Source organism: Idiotropiscis lumnitzeri, chromosome 11 (genome assembly GCF_059441095.1).
Source record: "Idiotropiscis lumnitzeri isolate Australia: NSW breed Sydney's pygmy pipehorse chromosome 11, RoL_Ilum_1.0, whole genome shotgun sequence".
Classification (NCBI taxonomy): Eukaryota; Metazoa; Chordata; class Actinopteri; order Syngnathiformes; family Syngnathidae; genus Idiotropiscis; species Idiotropiscis lumnitzeri.
The window spans coordinates 302,816-320,283 of record NC_142401.1 but is presented as its reverse complement, the minus strand read 5'-3'; the positions used below and the strand labels follow the sequence as shown (position 1 = coordinate 320,283).

Here is a 17,468-nt window from a genome sequence, read left to right as displayed (position 1 = left end):
ACTATCGCCGAGCCACATGATTAACACGCACGCACGCGCACACACAAATAGATGTTGACTTCACTATTCATCTGTCCTGCACTTCATTTCTCGCTTAATGAAATCACGAGCGCGGCACACAATCAAGCCTGCAGGCCTCGCAAGACGGCTGCACACGAGCCCCATTTCCTGTCGTCATTAGCGCGCTGCGACGCACAAATTCAAACACAACACAAAGACGCACAACCTGGCGCGTCTTTGCCGCCGGATCACCTGGATTTATTTCCGAGAAGGCAGAGGTGTGCCTGTGCAACTTGACAAGAAATACAGGCATCGTGCACTTCACAGACACAAATCAAGATTTAAAAAAAAAAAAATGACGAATGCTCAGTGGAGAAGGCGAGAGAGAGAGAGAGAGAGAGAGAGAGAGGCTCTTCAGTGGTGGCGGAAAAATAAATCAAACGTCGTCCGGCGAGAATGGGATGATTTTGACACGTTGGCGCTTCATCTTCATGCTTCTCCTCCGCGATTGGTCAGTAAGTTCTGCAAGACAACAACAGAGTGACGTGTTGGAAAACTTGAGAAGCGCAAAATGTGGCCGTGCAAAAGAAGCCAGCAAAGAAAACTTCCAAGTTTGCTTTTCTTACGTCTTTTTGTGCTTTTTTTTTTTCGTCCACGGCCACTCATTGACGTGACGTGATGGCAAAGTCGCAAAGAAAAGCGACCGCTGCACGACGACGCCGTCAAGTTGACTTTCATTTGAATGTGCTTTTGAAATAAAACGACCGTGCAAACAATGTGATCATTAAGGATGGAAAAAAAAAAAACAAGTTGCTCATGTCATGAGATGAGCAAATGCTAAATATGGAATCTGCAAACCACTTTTTGTTTCAGGTGTTGCTCATTGGGGACTGTTTTTTGTTTCTTGTTTTCCTCTCTTCAAAGTGTGCGCATTCATTCGTTCATTTTCTTTCCCACTCGTCCTAATTGCAGTTGCAAGTCAACTGCAGCCGTTCCCAGCTGACTTCTGGACTGGTCACCCATCCATCGTACGAGCCACTCCCGCCATTTCAAATGTTCCATCAACCCCCCAAAAAAACACGTTTTAGGGGTGTGGGAGTAAACCGCAGACAAAACACAACAAACTTCCCCAAATAATCAAATAGTTGTCCACATGTGAGACGTTCCTGCGATTGACACGATGAGGCGGAAATACAAGCAACGACAATGCTACATTTAATTTCACGACGCGGATGCTAATATTGAGCATGACGGCGCAGAAAACGAGCGATGCCTTCATGACATTTTCTTTGGCCCGCTGACATCACGTCATCACACTTCAAGCGCTAACAACCTCATGGATTTTCATTTGGGCCGCAAAAAAAGTCCAATTTGAAGCGACACGCAAGCATACTAATTCAATGAACAACATTTGTCCAATAAAACGTGTCCCGGAAGGTGCACGGCCGGCGCGGGGCGCGAGGTTGGGCCGCTGATGCGATGTCGCTTTCAGCCAAGAAGAAAAGGGCTCCCGTTGATGTGCTGTGCGCCGTCGCCTTGGCGATGATGGATGGCGACGAGGTGCGAAGGAATACACGCTTCAATATTGATGTTCACACGCGCTTGCCTACGTGGATTTTCTACGTCTCCAAGTAAAGTCATGTTGGAGGAAATTCACAAACTCAAACGATGAGGTTTGCCGCTTGCTAGTTTGGACTCAATTACTCGAAGCGGAAACGAGATCAAACTTTGAGGCAATGATCTTGTTTCTCATCGTTTCCTAAAGCGCTCTAGTCGCTCCAACTTGTTGACCGCTGGATGTCCAATTACGGAACAAGACCTTAACGTGACAAACTTTCAGACGCTCGAATATCTTTAACAAGCAAAAATATCCTGAATCCAAAATATTTCATGCAAAACGTTTCAGACAATTTGAGCAGTATTATTTTGCTCGCCTCCCTGCTGTGACGTAGAAAATAACAAGCTGAACTCGAAAAGGGGGCGTGCCAATTTGTCGGAATTCTCATCACAATAAAAATCCCGAAATGACGACGGGGGGGGGGGGGCATTTTAGGGACGGATGTCACTTTGCCATGCAAACCGATTCTCGACGTGCCAACGGTGGCTGCGCCCGACGGCACATCGACAGAACGTTCTTTTCCAGTAGGCGGCCATGAAATACGTGTTCTTAGCTAATGCTAATGCTAATGCTAACAAAGGCGTTAGTGAGCCGACATTCAACGTGCATCATCAAGCGCGCCACTCGCAGAGCGAAGGTCCCAAATGCACGACAATGACACAGACGGGAGAAGTTGGATGGCGCAAGTTTGCGTGCGTGCACGTCGACATCAATCATAAAACATAAAAGAACGTTTGAGTGTCGGCGGCAGCCAGAAAAAGTGAGACGGATAAAGTTGAGTGATGCTCACATCAGACTCTGGCAGAAAAAAAGCAGAAAGCTGGTGGCACTGGCGCGTTTTTTGACGAACGGAAAGGATGCGGAATTGTTTACGTACATGAGAAGGAAAAAGAAGAAAACCAAAACGTTTAGTTTGGCACAATGTGTACATTGAAGTTTGAAACTTTTTCAAAACCTTCATGAAAAATACGTCGGAAAGTGGAAACAATTTGACGAACCGTCATCACGTGACATTGTTGATGCAACGGAATCTTTTTTTTTTTTTTTTCCCAGCCAGCCTCAACGATTGTTGCCTCGCAGGAGCTCAGTCCAACATTACAAAGTGAGCGTTTTTGGAAGAAAGTGACTCATGACCAAATTCTAAATTCCATTTACAGCTAATTTCATTTTATACGCATGTGAAAACCGCTTCATCATTTTTTTGGACTCATCCAAATTGGACTTTTCCGAGCTGGATGCGACTCACGTTCTTCTTCAAATATTGTTCTCAGTTCTTCGTAGCAAAAACTGCCGCTTTCAAGATGTACAATTTAATTTTCCTTTTCGTAACAACGAGCGTGCCTTTAAAGCGCCAAGAGGCTTTTTCGCAAAATAAGAAGCTTTCATGTCCACTTAACATTCAAATCGCAGCTGGGAAAAAAAAACTAACAAACAAAAAAAAAAAACGGTGCCATTTTCTACATCCTGTGTATTATATAATCGTTGAAAGAACATGCCAAGTATTTTTTTTCTCATCTGTCTATTTAGTGTCAAAGGATTAAAAACAGCGGCTTTCCACAAAGGTAATAATATATGCGGGAAGACGCACGAAGGAAATGCGCACCCGCCACGAGTCTGCGAGGCGCGATTCGGCGTCGGCGAGCGACAAGACGCACCGTCAAGTAATAAAAATCATTTGCATGCAACAAATACAAATCCACGCTGATGCGGGCGGCAGGCAGCCGTCACGTTTAGCAAACCTTGCAACGACATGACGGCAAGTGCGGATCTGAACTGAGTGGAAGAGGTCTTAATAACGCGCGATGGATGCGACGCGGGAAAGAAAAAAGTTCAGCGGTGAATATCGGTCGGCATGCAGAATGGACTCGAGTGAAAGTGGCGACGTTATCATCGAACAAAGTCGCGAAACCTTTTTCAATCGAGTCCACTCTATCTTAAATGGGTTCCTTTTCAAGATTGAGCGCGAAAGGTCGACTTGAATTGAAATCCAACTCTTCAAAAGATGAGCGCGAGTCGCTGCGGAAAAGAGCGAGATCATCTCATAGATAATTGTCATATGTTAAGGTTGAAAAGTTGGCCCGACTCAAACGCTTCTTCCCGTTCTGACCTTTCAAAACTTCAATGACGCACGTCATGAGAGGAAACGTAAAAGCGGTCCCAGTCACGTGGCGGCTTCACAATTTATCGGAGAGAACTGAAAAGTGCACAATTATTTGCAATTCCGCTTTTACCCGGATTTGAAACGAGCTCCTGATTTTGTACTTTAGATGGCGATTCATCCATTAAGCGAAAACCCAAACAGAGTCGACAATTATTTAGTTCGGAAGCGGCTCCATCACTGAAACGAGGAAGATCGAGATCTTAACCGGTACCAGCCCATATTATTTATGATCGCATCAGAATCGGCGGCCCAAAGCATTTATCACAACACCGTGACGATTTTGTTCCGTTTGGACCGAGCAAAATGGGGCGGGAAACCTTTTTTCCATTTCCATTCTTCAAATTTGATTTGTTTCAAAAAGAGGCCCAAAGCATGTGCCAAAAGTCACGACGACGTCGTCATGCAAGAGCGGAATGGAGGGGGAAAAAAAAGCAAAGCTTCAAAGTATTGCTTGCTGCGTTGCATCACAGCTTTTTTTTTTTTTGATGTTGCACACCGCAAACTCTAAAAGATTTCTTTTTCTTGGTGTAAATGTAGCGAGAGACAAACGCTTCGCAAACTCAATCAACTCTAGCGCGCCTCGCCGAACAATCGCCGCATTTGCAAATACATTGAAAGCTTGATCACTAAAGAATAACAAATAAAGAAATAATTCTTTGACGCTAGCACTAGCTTTTGTCGACTAAGTGTAGCGTTCTAGTTTGCCGGGCGGGAAAAATTGGTGAAAAACGTGTCAAGACAAAGTCAAAGGTTTGAATTTGACAACATTGATTTTCCCATCCAAAACGATTTCAAAACTGACGCCGCAACAAAATCTGAACACTTGAACAACTTCAAATGATTGAGAGAGAGCCTGAAATGATCCAAGCGAGGTGGAAGTCGGCTGCAACAAGCAAAAGACGTTGCGACGCTTCTCTCACGCGGCCGCTGCGGCTTACCTTGTTGGCTCGCTGGACGCAGCTCATGTAGCGTTTGGCCAAAGCGGAGCAGTGCAGGGTTTGCCGCGGATTTTCTCGGTAACACCGGAGCACGTCGGCCTGCGGCTCGGCGCACAGCGCCGCCGTCTGCCGCCGGCTGCGCACACACACACACACACACACACGACGGCGACAAATGTTTTTGCAGAGAAAATGTTTCAAAGTTGAAACGAGACACAATTTGTCGGAGCGGACACACCGGCTGCTCTTGTGACAGAATGAGGCAAATTGACAATTTTCTCCTCCCAAAATATAAGAATCGCAACGATGACAAGAACAATTTGCGGCGACATTCGACATGACCTGACAGGCGTACTTCCTTTTGGCCAACATGGAGTTATGCCAAGTAAAGGAGCGCTTGCTTGGCTCGCGGCCATTTGCAAACGACGTCTCCCTCCCGGCTTGCATCCGCTGACAAATACTCACAATTCATTCGTGGAATTCAAGCGTACACACTGAAAAGGGCGGAGAAATGAAAGCAAACGCAAAGGCAGCGACACGTGGGTCACGTTGTGTCTGCGCGTGTGCAGCGGAGGGCAGAGAAAGGAACGATTGCAGGAGAGAATCTTCATGAAAAGAGAGCGAGAGGTAGACGAGCGCTGCTAAATGTGACAGCGACGTACGAAATGAGAAGCCTTTGCGCTCGCGCAGCCCATAAATCGGAAAAAGACGGCGCTTCGCACGGCTCCCGAGTGGGGACACTTTTTGCGGCGTCGCAATCAACACTTGCGCATTCCGATACGCTCGACAAAAATAGTCGGCACTCGGAGTTCTAACGTAGTGTAATTTGGCTTTTTATTTGGAGATTATTCGATGACTGAATATCATGTTGAATGATCCAATACTTTTGGTGTTTGGAAGCACGTTCCATAGCTCACGTCTAATGAGGTCCGTCTTGAAAGTCAGACGTTTGACCGAGAGAACGGCAACAAGCTCAAGTTGGAAAAAAAAGAAAAAATTCAACTCATTCTTTTGTCTATTCATGAAGAGAAGCGTCGCGACGGCAGGTCTGTTGTCAAAATGGAATCGGAAGCAGAAAATTGCAGCAACCGCCTCGTTTGAAAACGACCGGCGACTCGGGCTTGTTTGACAGCAACAAAAAGAAGCGAAACAATCAAATGACGTTCAAATCATTCAACTTTCACTTTCTAATTTGTCTCACCTCGGCAGTGCAAAGTGAAACGGAGGTTCTTTTTGACTTTGACGTTCTCAGGCAGAAAAGGCGTATTGTACTTTTTATTCTTCCTTCTTTGTCCAAGTTGGCCTTGTTTGTGTGTGAACGGCGATTCGTGTAAGATGACGAGGCTTAGTCGCTTCAATTTGGAATATTCGGCTGAGTGAAGAGGAAGAAAAGAGAGGATCAAAGATGAAAAGGGATTAGCGTGCGCGTTGTCTGGAAGTGAGACGATGAACATTTGCAACAATACGCCTCGGTTATTACAATTGACACCAAAGATCAGCGGCTAAAAATTTGGTTGCGAAAGCCAGCTGAGGACGCACTCAAAGTACATTCGGGACTTAAGTCAAATTGTAAATTGCCAATTGAATGTCGGTCTTGCGTAAGACGGCACCGACGTGTTCCGAAGCAGGTGCAAAATGTTGAAAATTGCGCCACGTCCCAAAAAAAAAAAAAACTTGACACGGGCAGCGGCACATTTTGTGCTAAGATTGAATTTTGCAGAATTTGACAAAATGTTACAGAGACAGGATTGGCCACCCCAAAATCCGTTTGTTTTGCGTTTGAAAGGTGTGCTGGGCGGCAAAGTCGAGGTTCAGCGCCAATTGGAACGCGGCGGAGCGTGAACAGATGCAGACATTTGGAGTGCGCAAAGGAGAGAGCCACGAAGGCGGCGTTAGCGGCGCTGATTGACTGACTTTGGAAGGCGATAAGACGAGCGTTTCATGAAAACAGGTGACATTTCGGAACAAGATAAGGCGCGCGTTTGCGTTTGCTGATAACATTTCAAGCGGCGCAGCTTCCCTCAAATTGTGGCAAGACTATCTGCCGTCGCTTGCCTTTTTTATTTCGATTGCGCGACTTTTAAGAAGCGCTGAGAAGTCGGGATTTTGTTGCTCACATTTGAGCATCCGCAACTCAACGCTCGCTTGCATCGGCTCGGTATTTGATGGACAGCGGAGGGGGAGGGGCTTGGCGGAACGCTAAGCTAACACGCTCGTGCTAACGTTCAGCTTTCTTACATGCTTGATCCTTTCATGTTTCATGGCAAAGCCACTCATTTGTTGCACTTGAGTTTGTGTCGTGTGGCAGAAGTTTTAAAGATAAAGATAAAGATGTCCTTTATTAGTCCCACAATGGGGAAATTTGAGGCGTTACAGCAGCAAAGATAGAGATCATCATTTGTTTCGTTTGGCTCACCCACAAAGTACCGACTTGGCATGCTTGGGACCCCTTTCGACTCGGCGCCACGTGAAACGTGTCCACGGAGAGACGAGAGTTCATATTACGGAAGATTCTTTGCTCATGTTTTTCAAATTAATGTCAGGCTTTTTTTCCCCATTATTTTGAGATAGAGCCGAAAAAAGGGAGCCAGAAATACACAAAACATGGTCAAAAAACAATTGACAAACAGAAATGGGAGCAGCAGTTGTGAGAAAAAATGTTGGCACGTGAAAATGAAATTGTAAAAGATGAATTTCGAGCAAACGTTGAAAATGGAGGTCACCGCGAGGTCGCAAGCAAACGGCCGCAGCGACGTAGAGAATGCGCTGCGCTCTCGTAGCCTCGCGCAACTCAGCCAACCCTCAGCGGCGAGTTCATCAAATAATTAGCGTCCGGTGAGTGACGGACGGCACGAGGAAACGCAGACAAGCGGACTGAATGCAAAGTGCGCACGTAAGCGTGCTGGAGATTGCCAACGTTGGTGCGTGAGCGCCACAAAATCGTAAATAACAAATTGCTTTTTCCACCAGGAAAATTGCACTCGACTGATGTCGCGACCTTTTTTCATGCAGCTGCGAACAGGACACCGTGTCATCATTTCAGCCTTGAATTGTGCCAACGCGCCAATGACCGGTCAAGAATGCAAAGCAAATCGAAAAGCAAAGACGAGGCGACGGGGCGCAGACGGGCAGAGCCAAATTTGAAATCGGAAATGGAATCGAGACAACGAATCGGAACTTACCGGACGTTAGCCTCCGCTTTGGTGGCCGCCTGCTTGTACTGCTCAGTCGTCTCTTGGTAAGTTTCAAGGTTCTGGCGGCAAAAAGACACAGATAAACAAATTCTAGCCAGGAAGAGGAAATTAATGGGCAGAGTTTCAGAAATCGCCAGCTTGTCATGATGATCTAACGACTTCTATTGCGCTGAAGACAATAATATGACTTGACGTGTCTCAATTCAAGTTTAATAGTTGAGCACGAATAAGATGCAAAGTACATTAAGTCTCTTCATCAATTTGAGCGCTCTGAAGAAAAAGCGCAGAAGGCAGCAAAAAGCGGAATGGCCACGTTGCTTTCATTCGTGCCATTTCAAGTGAAAGAGCGTTCGTCATGAAGGCGAGGTCACACGCGGAACAAGTTTCGGGTCAACTCGATGCGGCAACGTTTCACAAATAACGGCGCCACTTTTCATTATTCCCGATCCTGCGACGGGCAGCAAATTATTTGAAATAAGCGACGGCATCACCAAAAGGCCGTCGAGTGCGTCTCTTGATGTCACAAATGAAACGTGGCTTGTTCTCATTCGGGTCGCAGGTGTGCTGCGGCCAACGCGAGCGGACATCGCCGACATCCTGCGCCGCTCACCTGCCAACTCGACAAATTTGCAACTCGTTTGGGGAATTGGGGAGGAAGCCGCGGCACCCGGAGAAAAGCCACGCATGCAAACCCGTTTGGTGGATCCTGAAACCAAAATGTCTTCTTTTTTTTTTTTATTTATTTGACCTTGACTACGTAGGCTTCCATAAAAGGAACGTTTGAAAAGTCGGTCATGTGAGTGTGCAGACTGGCGGGTCGACGTTTGGGAGTGTTGGAGTGTTTGCGATTAGCTCCGGTTGCATTCTTCTTCGCGCAAGACGAGACGAAGGAACAAGCCATCCTCGGCTCTTTGACATCAGAGGAATGTCACCGCTATCGGTCGCACGCACAAAAAGCAAGCTCTTCACACTCATTTGCACACGCGGGGACAAAAGCCCGAGAGGCGAATGATAACCCTCAACAGGCGGAAGCTATGATTTGGGGATGGGCTCACTCACGGAGGGGATTAGTGCGGGTGCATGCAAGATGAGTGTGTGGGTGTAATCTTGCATCCATGCAGGTGTGTGACCAAACGTGTGCACGTGTGTTCCGGTTGTTGCTTGCGCGCCAGCGGCTTTGGCTTGCCATGCTCTCCTCTCATGTCACAATGTGGAGGGACTCTTTTTTTTTTTTTTTTTACCCCACACACTCCCCACTTGGAGATTATTTTTGGGGGAAGGAAGGCGTCAACAAAGGAATTAAAAAAGGTGCCTTCATTTCAAAGCGACCGGCGCTTGTTTACGAGGCCACAAGCGGACACGCTGCACCGGAACACATTCGGAAAGCCTTCATGGAATACGCAAAATGGCAGCCGCAGTGGGAATCGTTCCGGTCTTGGCGTATCCATTAGTTCGGAAACGTATCGCAGGAAAGACAAACATCCACCAGCGCGCGCTCGTTTGTGTCCGCGTGGATCCAAAACGCATCGGAAGGCTTTAAGCAAACACATTCGTGCGTGTTTTCGTTCATCCTGTCGGCAAACTCAAAGCACGGAGCATTTTGAGGCAAACGCAGCGTTATGCCGCCATCGTTCATATAAAGTCAAACGTTGATTCAGTGAAACATCACACGCACCATTAGCGAGTAACTCAAAAAGGCTGGCCTATCCAAGAAAATTTCAGATTTAAATTTAGTGGGCGTGGCTCATCTTCTCCATATTACGACATTTACGGTCAATGCGTGACCGTGCATTCATCACGATGTCGGACAAAAGACGGATGCCGAGGGACAGTTGAAGCGTATCTTAGCATGCGCGTGCAAATTTGTTTTGGGCAAGAAAAAAGGAGAAAACGGTTTTGCACGTTTGCAGCCGTTTTAAGTGTGGCGACGCAATTGAATTTGAAGAGGCCATTCATTTCATTTTAAGGGAATTTCAGAAGGTACGGCAGAGTGAAGATAGGCAGGAAAAGTGGAGAGGGAAGAGAAGGAGACCCGCATGAGGCGAGAGGGTGCGCTTAATTCCCGGTCCATATAGCTTCTTTATCTCTCGCTTTCAGTCGCTCGCTCATCCACATGCAGGTCAGCTGCGAGCAAGTAAGGGTGGAAAATGTCTCGGAAAGGAGACGGCGGCAGCAAAGGCTGAACGATCGCCTGCCAATCATTTTCCTCCATCAGCATGCCATTTCACTTTGCATTTATTTATTTTTTTTTTCTCAGTGGGTAAAAGAAAGCTCGTGCCCGGGACCGGATAAGGTCCACTCTGCCCGATCGAGGGGGAACGGGGGGGCTGCAAGGTGCGACAGATGCTCTCAAGTGAAAACTGCAAGGATGGAAGACGAGCCACGGGAATGTCGGTATCAAGACTTGGCAAAATAAACATTAGCGGTGGAAAAAGTGGAATCGAGTCCAACGTCTCGATTCATCCCAATGAATAATAATCGATGAAAATGTATCGAAACCATTTGCAGCAAACATCGGTGTCTGTGGACGCATGCCCCGTTTTGAGACGTAGCGCATGTCAACATTTTGGAACGCAACGCTCACACTTGTTGGCGGCTACGCTTTACGTATTCTTCTTTTGCGTCTCATTTGACGTTTTTTTTTTCAGCCAGGAAACCTTCCTTTGCAAACACACTCATTTTGGAATGCAAAAATGAAGTTCTTACTTTCTTCTCCAGGATCTCAAGTTGATGTTTGTAGAAGCTGGAAATGTTGGCCAACTCTTGTTCTTTCCTCTCCAGCTGTCCGGCCTGTGAAAAAGAAAACGACAGGAGAAAAGTGAACAACCTGAACGAATTTTGACAAACCCGTTGTCGTAAACGACACGACGACAATAAAGATTGCGATTCGTGGAAAGACAACACATTTTTGCGTGGAGTACGAAAAAGAAGCCTAAAAAAACGTAAAGGACTTTTTGAAGGCGTGCATGCACGGCGGGGGCCGATGGCGGCTTTGAAGTGCGCTGAAATGTTTTAGCGCGACCACTGAGGCCACAACTTTTTGGGGTGAGGCAGCGAAAAAAGGCGCTCAACTGCAAAATATAAGAAATAATGTCATGCCAGACATGTGAGAGGCCAGTGTACATGTGCGCAGCGTGCACAAGTCATGAATGATCCACGAGGAGAAAAAGCACGTGCTCGTCCACTTTTGTGCGCTCGTTGCTGATCCGTGTTGCCACTTGTTGTAATCCGGTCCTTATCCCAATATAACAGGCATCTGCATCCCTCAAGAGCACATCTGCAAATCTTCATACTGCGCAGCTCACTGCACTGCCATTTTTTTTTCTTACTGCAGCGGCTGTTTGATGCTCAAGGGCCCGTCTGTGTGTGTGTGTATAAAATCACCTCCGCCAGCAGAACAGATGATGTGTAATTTTCTGGCTGAATACCTCCCAAAGTGTTGTTGTGTGGAATGGTGCCGGAAACACACTCACAGCCTCGCTTTAATGCACAATGAAAACATGACATTTGAATAGAGTGCACGTGCGCGTGCATGTGTGTGCGTGCGTCAGAGAGAGAGGTATGGAAAGAAGAAGAAAAGGTGAAAGTCACCAGCAGCGGCAGTGTTGCTTACCCAGACGTGGAAACGGGCAGGCTAGGAGAGAAGAAAGTTCGGGTTGGAGTTTGAATGCAAAAGAAAGTCACTGCGATGAAAGAAAATGTTTGTGTGGGAAGACGACAGATGGAAGAGCGTGAGAGCAAAGCAAAAGAGAAACTTAACGGACGTTAGACATGGCAGGATGACCGAGCTCATCTTCACAATTGCAGGTTGGAGACACTCGGAAAAAAATCAATTCAAGTGAATTCAGTTTCATAAAATGGAGTCAATTTCTTCAAGAAGGTTTGTAAAGCCCGTCATCAAATAGTCATCAAAGCGTCCGGACAACCGATGGCCATTTCAATTGTGGCCATCGCACGACTTTTTGCAAAGAGGTTTTACTGCGCCGTAATTGCGGAATCGGTTTCATCCGCAAAATCTTTGGTTTCCGATGTTGGCAAATTCAAGTGGCATGACATCAAAGTGGAGGCAAATATTTTGAAAGGATGGAAGACATAAATGAGGACGTTTTGTTTGGCTTCTGTTGCAGCTTCACGACACAAGCAGACATCTCTTGGCAACAAACGTCCGCATCAGCCGAACCAGGGGGTGTGCGCACGTGTGTGTGTGTGTGTGTGTGACAGATGGACAAAATGGGAAGTTTTGTTTTGGGACTTTTTTTTTTTTTTTTTGTATCTAGCCCAATGCCACTTGACATTGTGACAAATCTATGCGCTAAATAGGACAGCATGCATTAGCTACATTTGAATAAATGAAGAGAATATTTTGGTGAGCATTTCGACTTTGAGTCAGTAGCAGAGAGCTAACGATGAATGCTCAGAATAATGACGACTCTTATTATCGAATCCGTCAAGAGGCAGACAACAAAAACAAAAGCACGGGCGCTCCCGGCTTTCTCAAACGTGACTAATTAGCATTTTGGTACAAAGCGTGCGATGCGCAAGTAAAGTTGCAGCAAGTCACCGACTTCCCTCAACAATTTCAAGTCGCCATTTATCCATCGCCACAATTATTGTTAAAAAGTGCCTTTTTGGATCAAATATTATCAAGCAATCAGAAAAATTCTTTGCTAATCACAGCAGGACTGGATCGGGATGGAGTGAGGCAAATTTTGCAAGATGATGGACACCCAAAATATTTGACAGAAGTCCCTTTTTTCCATCTCAATCCACTTTTCATGTGAATTTGTGCGCGACACGTCTGATGACGTCACCGCAGCTCACCGACGGGAGACGAGACTTTGTGGCAGGAACGGTGCATCCCTCCGCGGTGGCAGCATCAGCAAATCACGTGTGACGAGTGAGTGCGTGGACAAAAGGGCTTCGTGGCATTAACATGATGAGAAAATGTCACGTCGGTGATTCGAGGAGCTGATAACAAGCACGTGCTGAGATGTGTGGGTGCGTGACTCCCACGTTTGAGAAACAAGCATTTTGATGAGCAGAAATGTTACTTGGCGCTCCGTGCACGCTCTCCCTCACCTCCACCCCCGCTTCGTCTTTGCAAACAAGCAAAGCCGGCTCGTCTGTCCGATTGTGACATGCGAATGTATTATATTGCGCGCTCGATAGCCATTCCCTGATGGAATGTCCATCTGAGCCCTTCTGCCAGATGCTTCCAAGTGAGGGCTGCCGCCTTTCAGGACTTACGATAGAGCGCCAATATTGGCTCTACAAAAGGCAAAATGTATTCATTTCGGATTCCGTGTGGGACTAGACAGCAGCAGGCCCGCTAGGCTCATTTGTGTGACGGCGTTCCCATTTGTGAAGTGTCAGGTGCTTCAATTTTATCCTCTTTCTAGTGGACAGTGTCATGCGCTTTGATCACTGGTAAGGACACAAGGACACAAGGAGACAAGGACACAAGGACACAAGTGCAGGTCGCAATTGGGAGAGCCACACTGGCCAAGAGCACGTGTTGCTGTGCAGAAAAATAATTCATTTCCTTTGTGAGGGACATGAAACATGCTTCACTGCTGCCATCTAGTGGCGACTTAGGTCACCACATCCTTTGCCTGACAACTCACTTCCTCTGAGTGAACGACAGACATGCAGACACTCATTTGCATCCTCCAATTATCCAAAGCTGTTTACTTGCAAGCGACTGAAAAGAAGCACCGACCAACACTGACATTTTAGCAAGCGCTCGCCCGGTGTGACACAACTCCTCAATTTCCTGTCAACGGCCCACACAACAGACTGGCTGATGTGTTAAAAGGAAAGCGAGGGAAGCGACATCAGCATGACCAAATGGGCTTGTCACCTCTCATCGCACATTTCATCTCCAACAGAGAGCATTCCATTTTTTTTCCTTTTAACTTCTCTGACAAGCTGCCATCGCAAAGACAGTTTTGGCTTCTTGCCTTGTTTGCATTATGCAACAATTCATTAATATTTCGCTTATCTTCAGGTTTAAGCTTACAGAATCCTTGGAAATGACACAAGGCCTTCGTTACGCACCGACAGCAACACAACACCTCCAAATGATGCCCAATCGCTAATTTAGGGCGCAGTCACGCCGGCCACCTCCTCAAGTTGGTTACATAATCCTCGCTAAGACTTTGCCAAAGGTCGTAGAGCCATGAGCGATACAATGAATCGGCGACAGTGTGTAACTTTTGGCTGCAACACAACAAGAGCGCTCGCTTGAACAAGGCAACGGCTAATGCACGGTTTGGCATCCGGCAACGTTTCGACTCGGATTTGAAAAAAGATGGACGGGGTCATTCTGTAAATTCTTTGGGGAGTCTGAATGTTGTTATTATGACCACTGCCAGGGTGAGATCTACGGTGGTTATGATGAGTAGAAGGATATTAGAAGGGGAGAAAAGATGGAAAGCCAAAGAGGACACATGAAGCGTCTTCTTCTTCCGTTTGTGTGTCACTTACTCACAAGATTACAAATTGCACGTTCCATTTTGTGAAAGATTGGCCACGATTATTAGTTTTGTTTGTTTTTCAGCCTTTGCGTCCAACATACGCATGCGGCACAGCATGTAATTAGCGCAAGGTATAAAAACAAATGTTGCATCTTTTCTTCTCACCCTGCGAGGAAACTTGGAATGGGAGTCGCCTAAAGCCAATGCTTGTTGTTTGTCTGCCGAACGACATTTTATCGGTAGCAGGAAAGACACCTCGGAAACAGCGCGAAGAGCCCCGCGAAAGCCGGGAAGTGTTAATGGAAGCGAAGAGAGGAATCCAACGTTGTTGCAATGTGTCACCGAGTTAACGTCGTCACCGACTGAGAAGATTCTTTTTATTTCTTGCAACGTTGTATATTAGGTAATGCGGCTTGGAATGCAGGCCATTGCAAAGAGCATAGTTAACACTTTTATGGTGTTGTTTATGCCTGCTCTGCTTGCCTAATTAAAACAAGGGAGCGGAATCTCTGCCATTGATAACAATTTTGGGAGCTGCCTCAGTTCAACGGGAGCACATTTAAAAAGACGAGTTGCTCAGCGTACTTGGCAATAAAAATATCTACAAACACAAGATGAGCAGCAGTAAGTGTCCACACCTGCCGTGGGAACACTCCAAATGAATTTAAACAGCCGCAATAAAATGGAAAAGGCAATATTGCTGCATTTGCTGTTCACCAATGGCAATTGATAAAAAGGAGCCAACAAAATGCTTTTGTTGTGAGTTCCGTTCCAAGATTACGACGATGATGATGACGACGCGGCCGCCACGTTGCTCAAATGTATTTGCGCAGCTTTCATCTGCTCTGAAAAACGTCGATCCTCTCAAGTGAATTTCAACCCAAATCACACGACCGTTCCGAAGCAAGGCAATAACAATAACGTCGGGGAGAAATTTTCCTAAAGTCATCGAAAAATCCAAAAAGCAATTTGGTCCACATTTATTTAACGCCGGCTCAGTGAATATTTCACGTATTGACTCCCCAAATTGCGCTTTGTTTTTGTGTGCAGCGATCCTACCAAACCACATCAGCGAAGGTCAAGAGGTGATGATGATGATGATCATCATCATATGGAAATTGTTTTTGCCCAGTGTTCCTATTTGTTGCACAACAAATTCCATGGCACCGTGACCACGGGAACAAGTCGAAATTAGTTGACAGGTAGAAAATGCGACTCACCAGCAGCTTTGCCTTCTCTTGCTCTTTCCGGGCCTTCGCTTTCTCAAGCATGAGCGAAGGGCTCAAATCATCCAACCCCACCGCCGTTGCAGTCTCGCTCTCCGTCTGGCCCAGTCGGCCCAACTGCTCCTGCACCAGCGCCTGCTTATTCTCAAAGCTGAATTCAGAAAGATAACCCAAATTATAAATAAATCGTGATTGATGATGGAGAGATGGAGGGACACTCACTTTCTACGAATTTCTTCCTGTAGTTCCGTCACGGAGGGGCCGGGTGATTTTAAACCTGGAAAGCAAAAGAGACAAAAATACAACGGCACTTCCTGATGGAACAAACTTGCAAGAAGACGGCAACAAATGAAACAAACAGCGACGGCAACATACTTGATGCTTTGCGATTGTCTTGCTTAGATGGCGGCCCCTTGCCACTGAAAGGCCCCTGAACGTCCCTCATTCGACTGAGAACATCCTCTGACAGCTGCAAAACGAGTAAACAATGGTCTCTCTTTCTTTGTGCATCACAGAACAGCATTTGAAAATTGCATCTTCAGCACATTTGCAGCAAAACACAAATCCACTCAACAGCTCCGCATCCACATTAGAATTACTGAACAGTTCAAATCTTATTCAACAATGTGAAAGAACATTTCAAAAATCATTTCATTTCAACCATTTGGTTGGAATTCCAAACTATGATTTTTGAAATTTGCACATTTCCGCACTCCAACACAATTTCAACATAGGGCACTTTGCAAATTGCTGCCGCTTGTATCATCTCCACAACAACATAAGTATGCAAATCAGCCCCCGTAAGAACTTTCTGGTAGTTTTCTGCTCATCTCTTTCCTCACCATACAAACAAAAACGGAAGCCATTTTGCCCCCATTGATGTAGCGGCTATCAAAACTTGCTCATCCTTCATTTTTCCCAAGCTGTTGCACTTTCCAGCCCTGCTAAAAAAATAAGAAGAAGAAAAAAAAAGCATCGGCCAGCATGGTTTTGTTGTGTTTTCATGCTGGTGTCACCAGCAAACAACAACAAAACAGCAGCAACAAAAGCAAAGCATGATTCAAACAGTCGAAGCAACTCGACCAACTGAGCCAAAGCCACTCAGCAACACCAACATGCAGTTATTGTCCTGCTGCTTTCCTGGTGACACCAGCTGGTGTCACTGGTGAGAGCTGGTGACCAGCTGGTGTCACCAGTTACCCACCAGAACAGAATAGAGACGTTGTAGAGTGGCTTTGGCTCACTTGGATGCATGTTGGCCGACTGTTCGACAACAACGAAACCATGCTGGTTTATGCTGGGGTTTTTTTGTTTTTTTTTTTAACACTTTATCTACTCATGCTTTTGTAAAGAAAGCAAATGTTTCCGCTCCATCATAACACAAGCGCACGTCATGGAGGTCAAAGCCACGGTTACTTTTACGACATGGTCATCACAGCAAGGCGCTGTCATTTGGAGAAAGTGTCAAGTAGCCAGTAATGCAAATAAAAAAGGAAGGGTCGTCTGAATACATGAGCAGGTTCAGGTGAGGACACCCCCGCCCCGAACATCAGCTAAAAATGATTAGCGTCACTTGAATAAAAAACGTTTACGCTTACCTTCACTCCTTCAATAACTGTGACCTTCTCTTCTTCGTCCAGTCCGAATGACACTTTCCTCACCGCGCTGCCATTTGCTCCCATTTCGAACGATCTCTCCGTTTTGCCTTTCTTTTTTGTTGTTGTTTGTTTTAATTCGGCTTTGTTTCCTGACAAGTCGACATTAAGTTGGACCTCAGCGGCTGCACTTAGCCGCCCGCTGCCGCTAGTCAAAAACGGTCCAATCAAGGTCACCGTGCTCCGCACTGTTCTAAAAG

General features: G+C 46.2%; 1 protein-coding gene across 4 annotated transcripts; it reads right to left on the bottom strand.

Moving 5' to 3' along the window:
• Positions 1–236: 236 nt before the first annotated feature.
• chchd6b (coiled-coil-helix-coiled-coil-helix domain containing 6b) lies at positions 237–17,451 on the bottom strand. Of its 4 annotated transcripts, none has more exons than XM_088309112.1 (9): positions 17,212–17,451; positions 15,989–16,082; positions 15,836–15,890; positions 15,608–15,764; positions 11,525–11,545; positions 10,618–10,701; positions 7,900–7,970; positions 4,718–4,853; positions 237–522 (listed from the first exon to the last, which is right to left on the bottom strand). In XM_088309112.1, exons 1-9 carry the CDS (start codon positions 17,293–17,295, stop codon positions 490–492), a joined length of 735 nt encoding a protein of 244 aa, XP_088165238.1. In that variant the 5' UTR covers positions 17,296–17,451; the 3' UTR covers positions 237–489. The 4 variants fall into 4 exon arrangements, 3 of the variants coding, with proteins under 3 accessions (XP_088165238.1, XP_088165240.1, XP_088165239.1); XR_015845805.1 differs by lacking the exon at positions 237–522 and adding an exon at positions 5,919–6,089 and having other exon boundaries at positions 4,725–4,853; XM_088309114.1 differs by lacking the exon at positions 4,718–4,853.
• Positions 17,452–17,468: the final 17 nt, after the last annotated feature.

What these genes read in the sequence shown, in the direction of transcription:
- chchd6b (XM_088309112.1), bottom strand. Translation starts at nt 17,295, where the DNA reads ATGGGAGCAAATGGCAGCGCGGTGAGGAAAGTGTCATTCGGACTGGAC. An exon ending in CAGGAAGAAATTCGTAGAAA is followed by an intron (nt 15,765 to 15,835) that starts GTGAGTGTCCCT and finishes TTCTGAATTCAG; the next exon opens with CTTTGAGAATAAGCAGGCGC. An exon ending in GCGTCCAGCGAGCCAACAAG is followed by an intron (nt 523 to 4,717) that starts GTAAGCCGCAGC and finishes GTTGTCTTGCAG; the next exon opens with AACTTACTGACCAATCGCGG.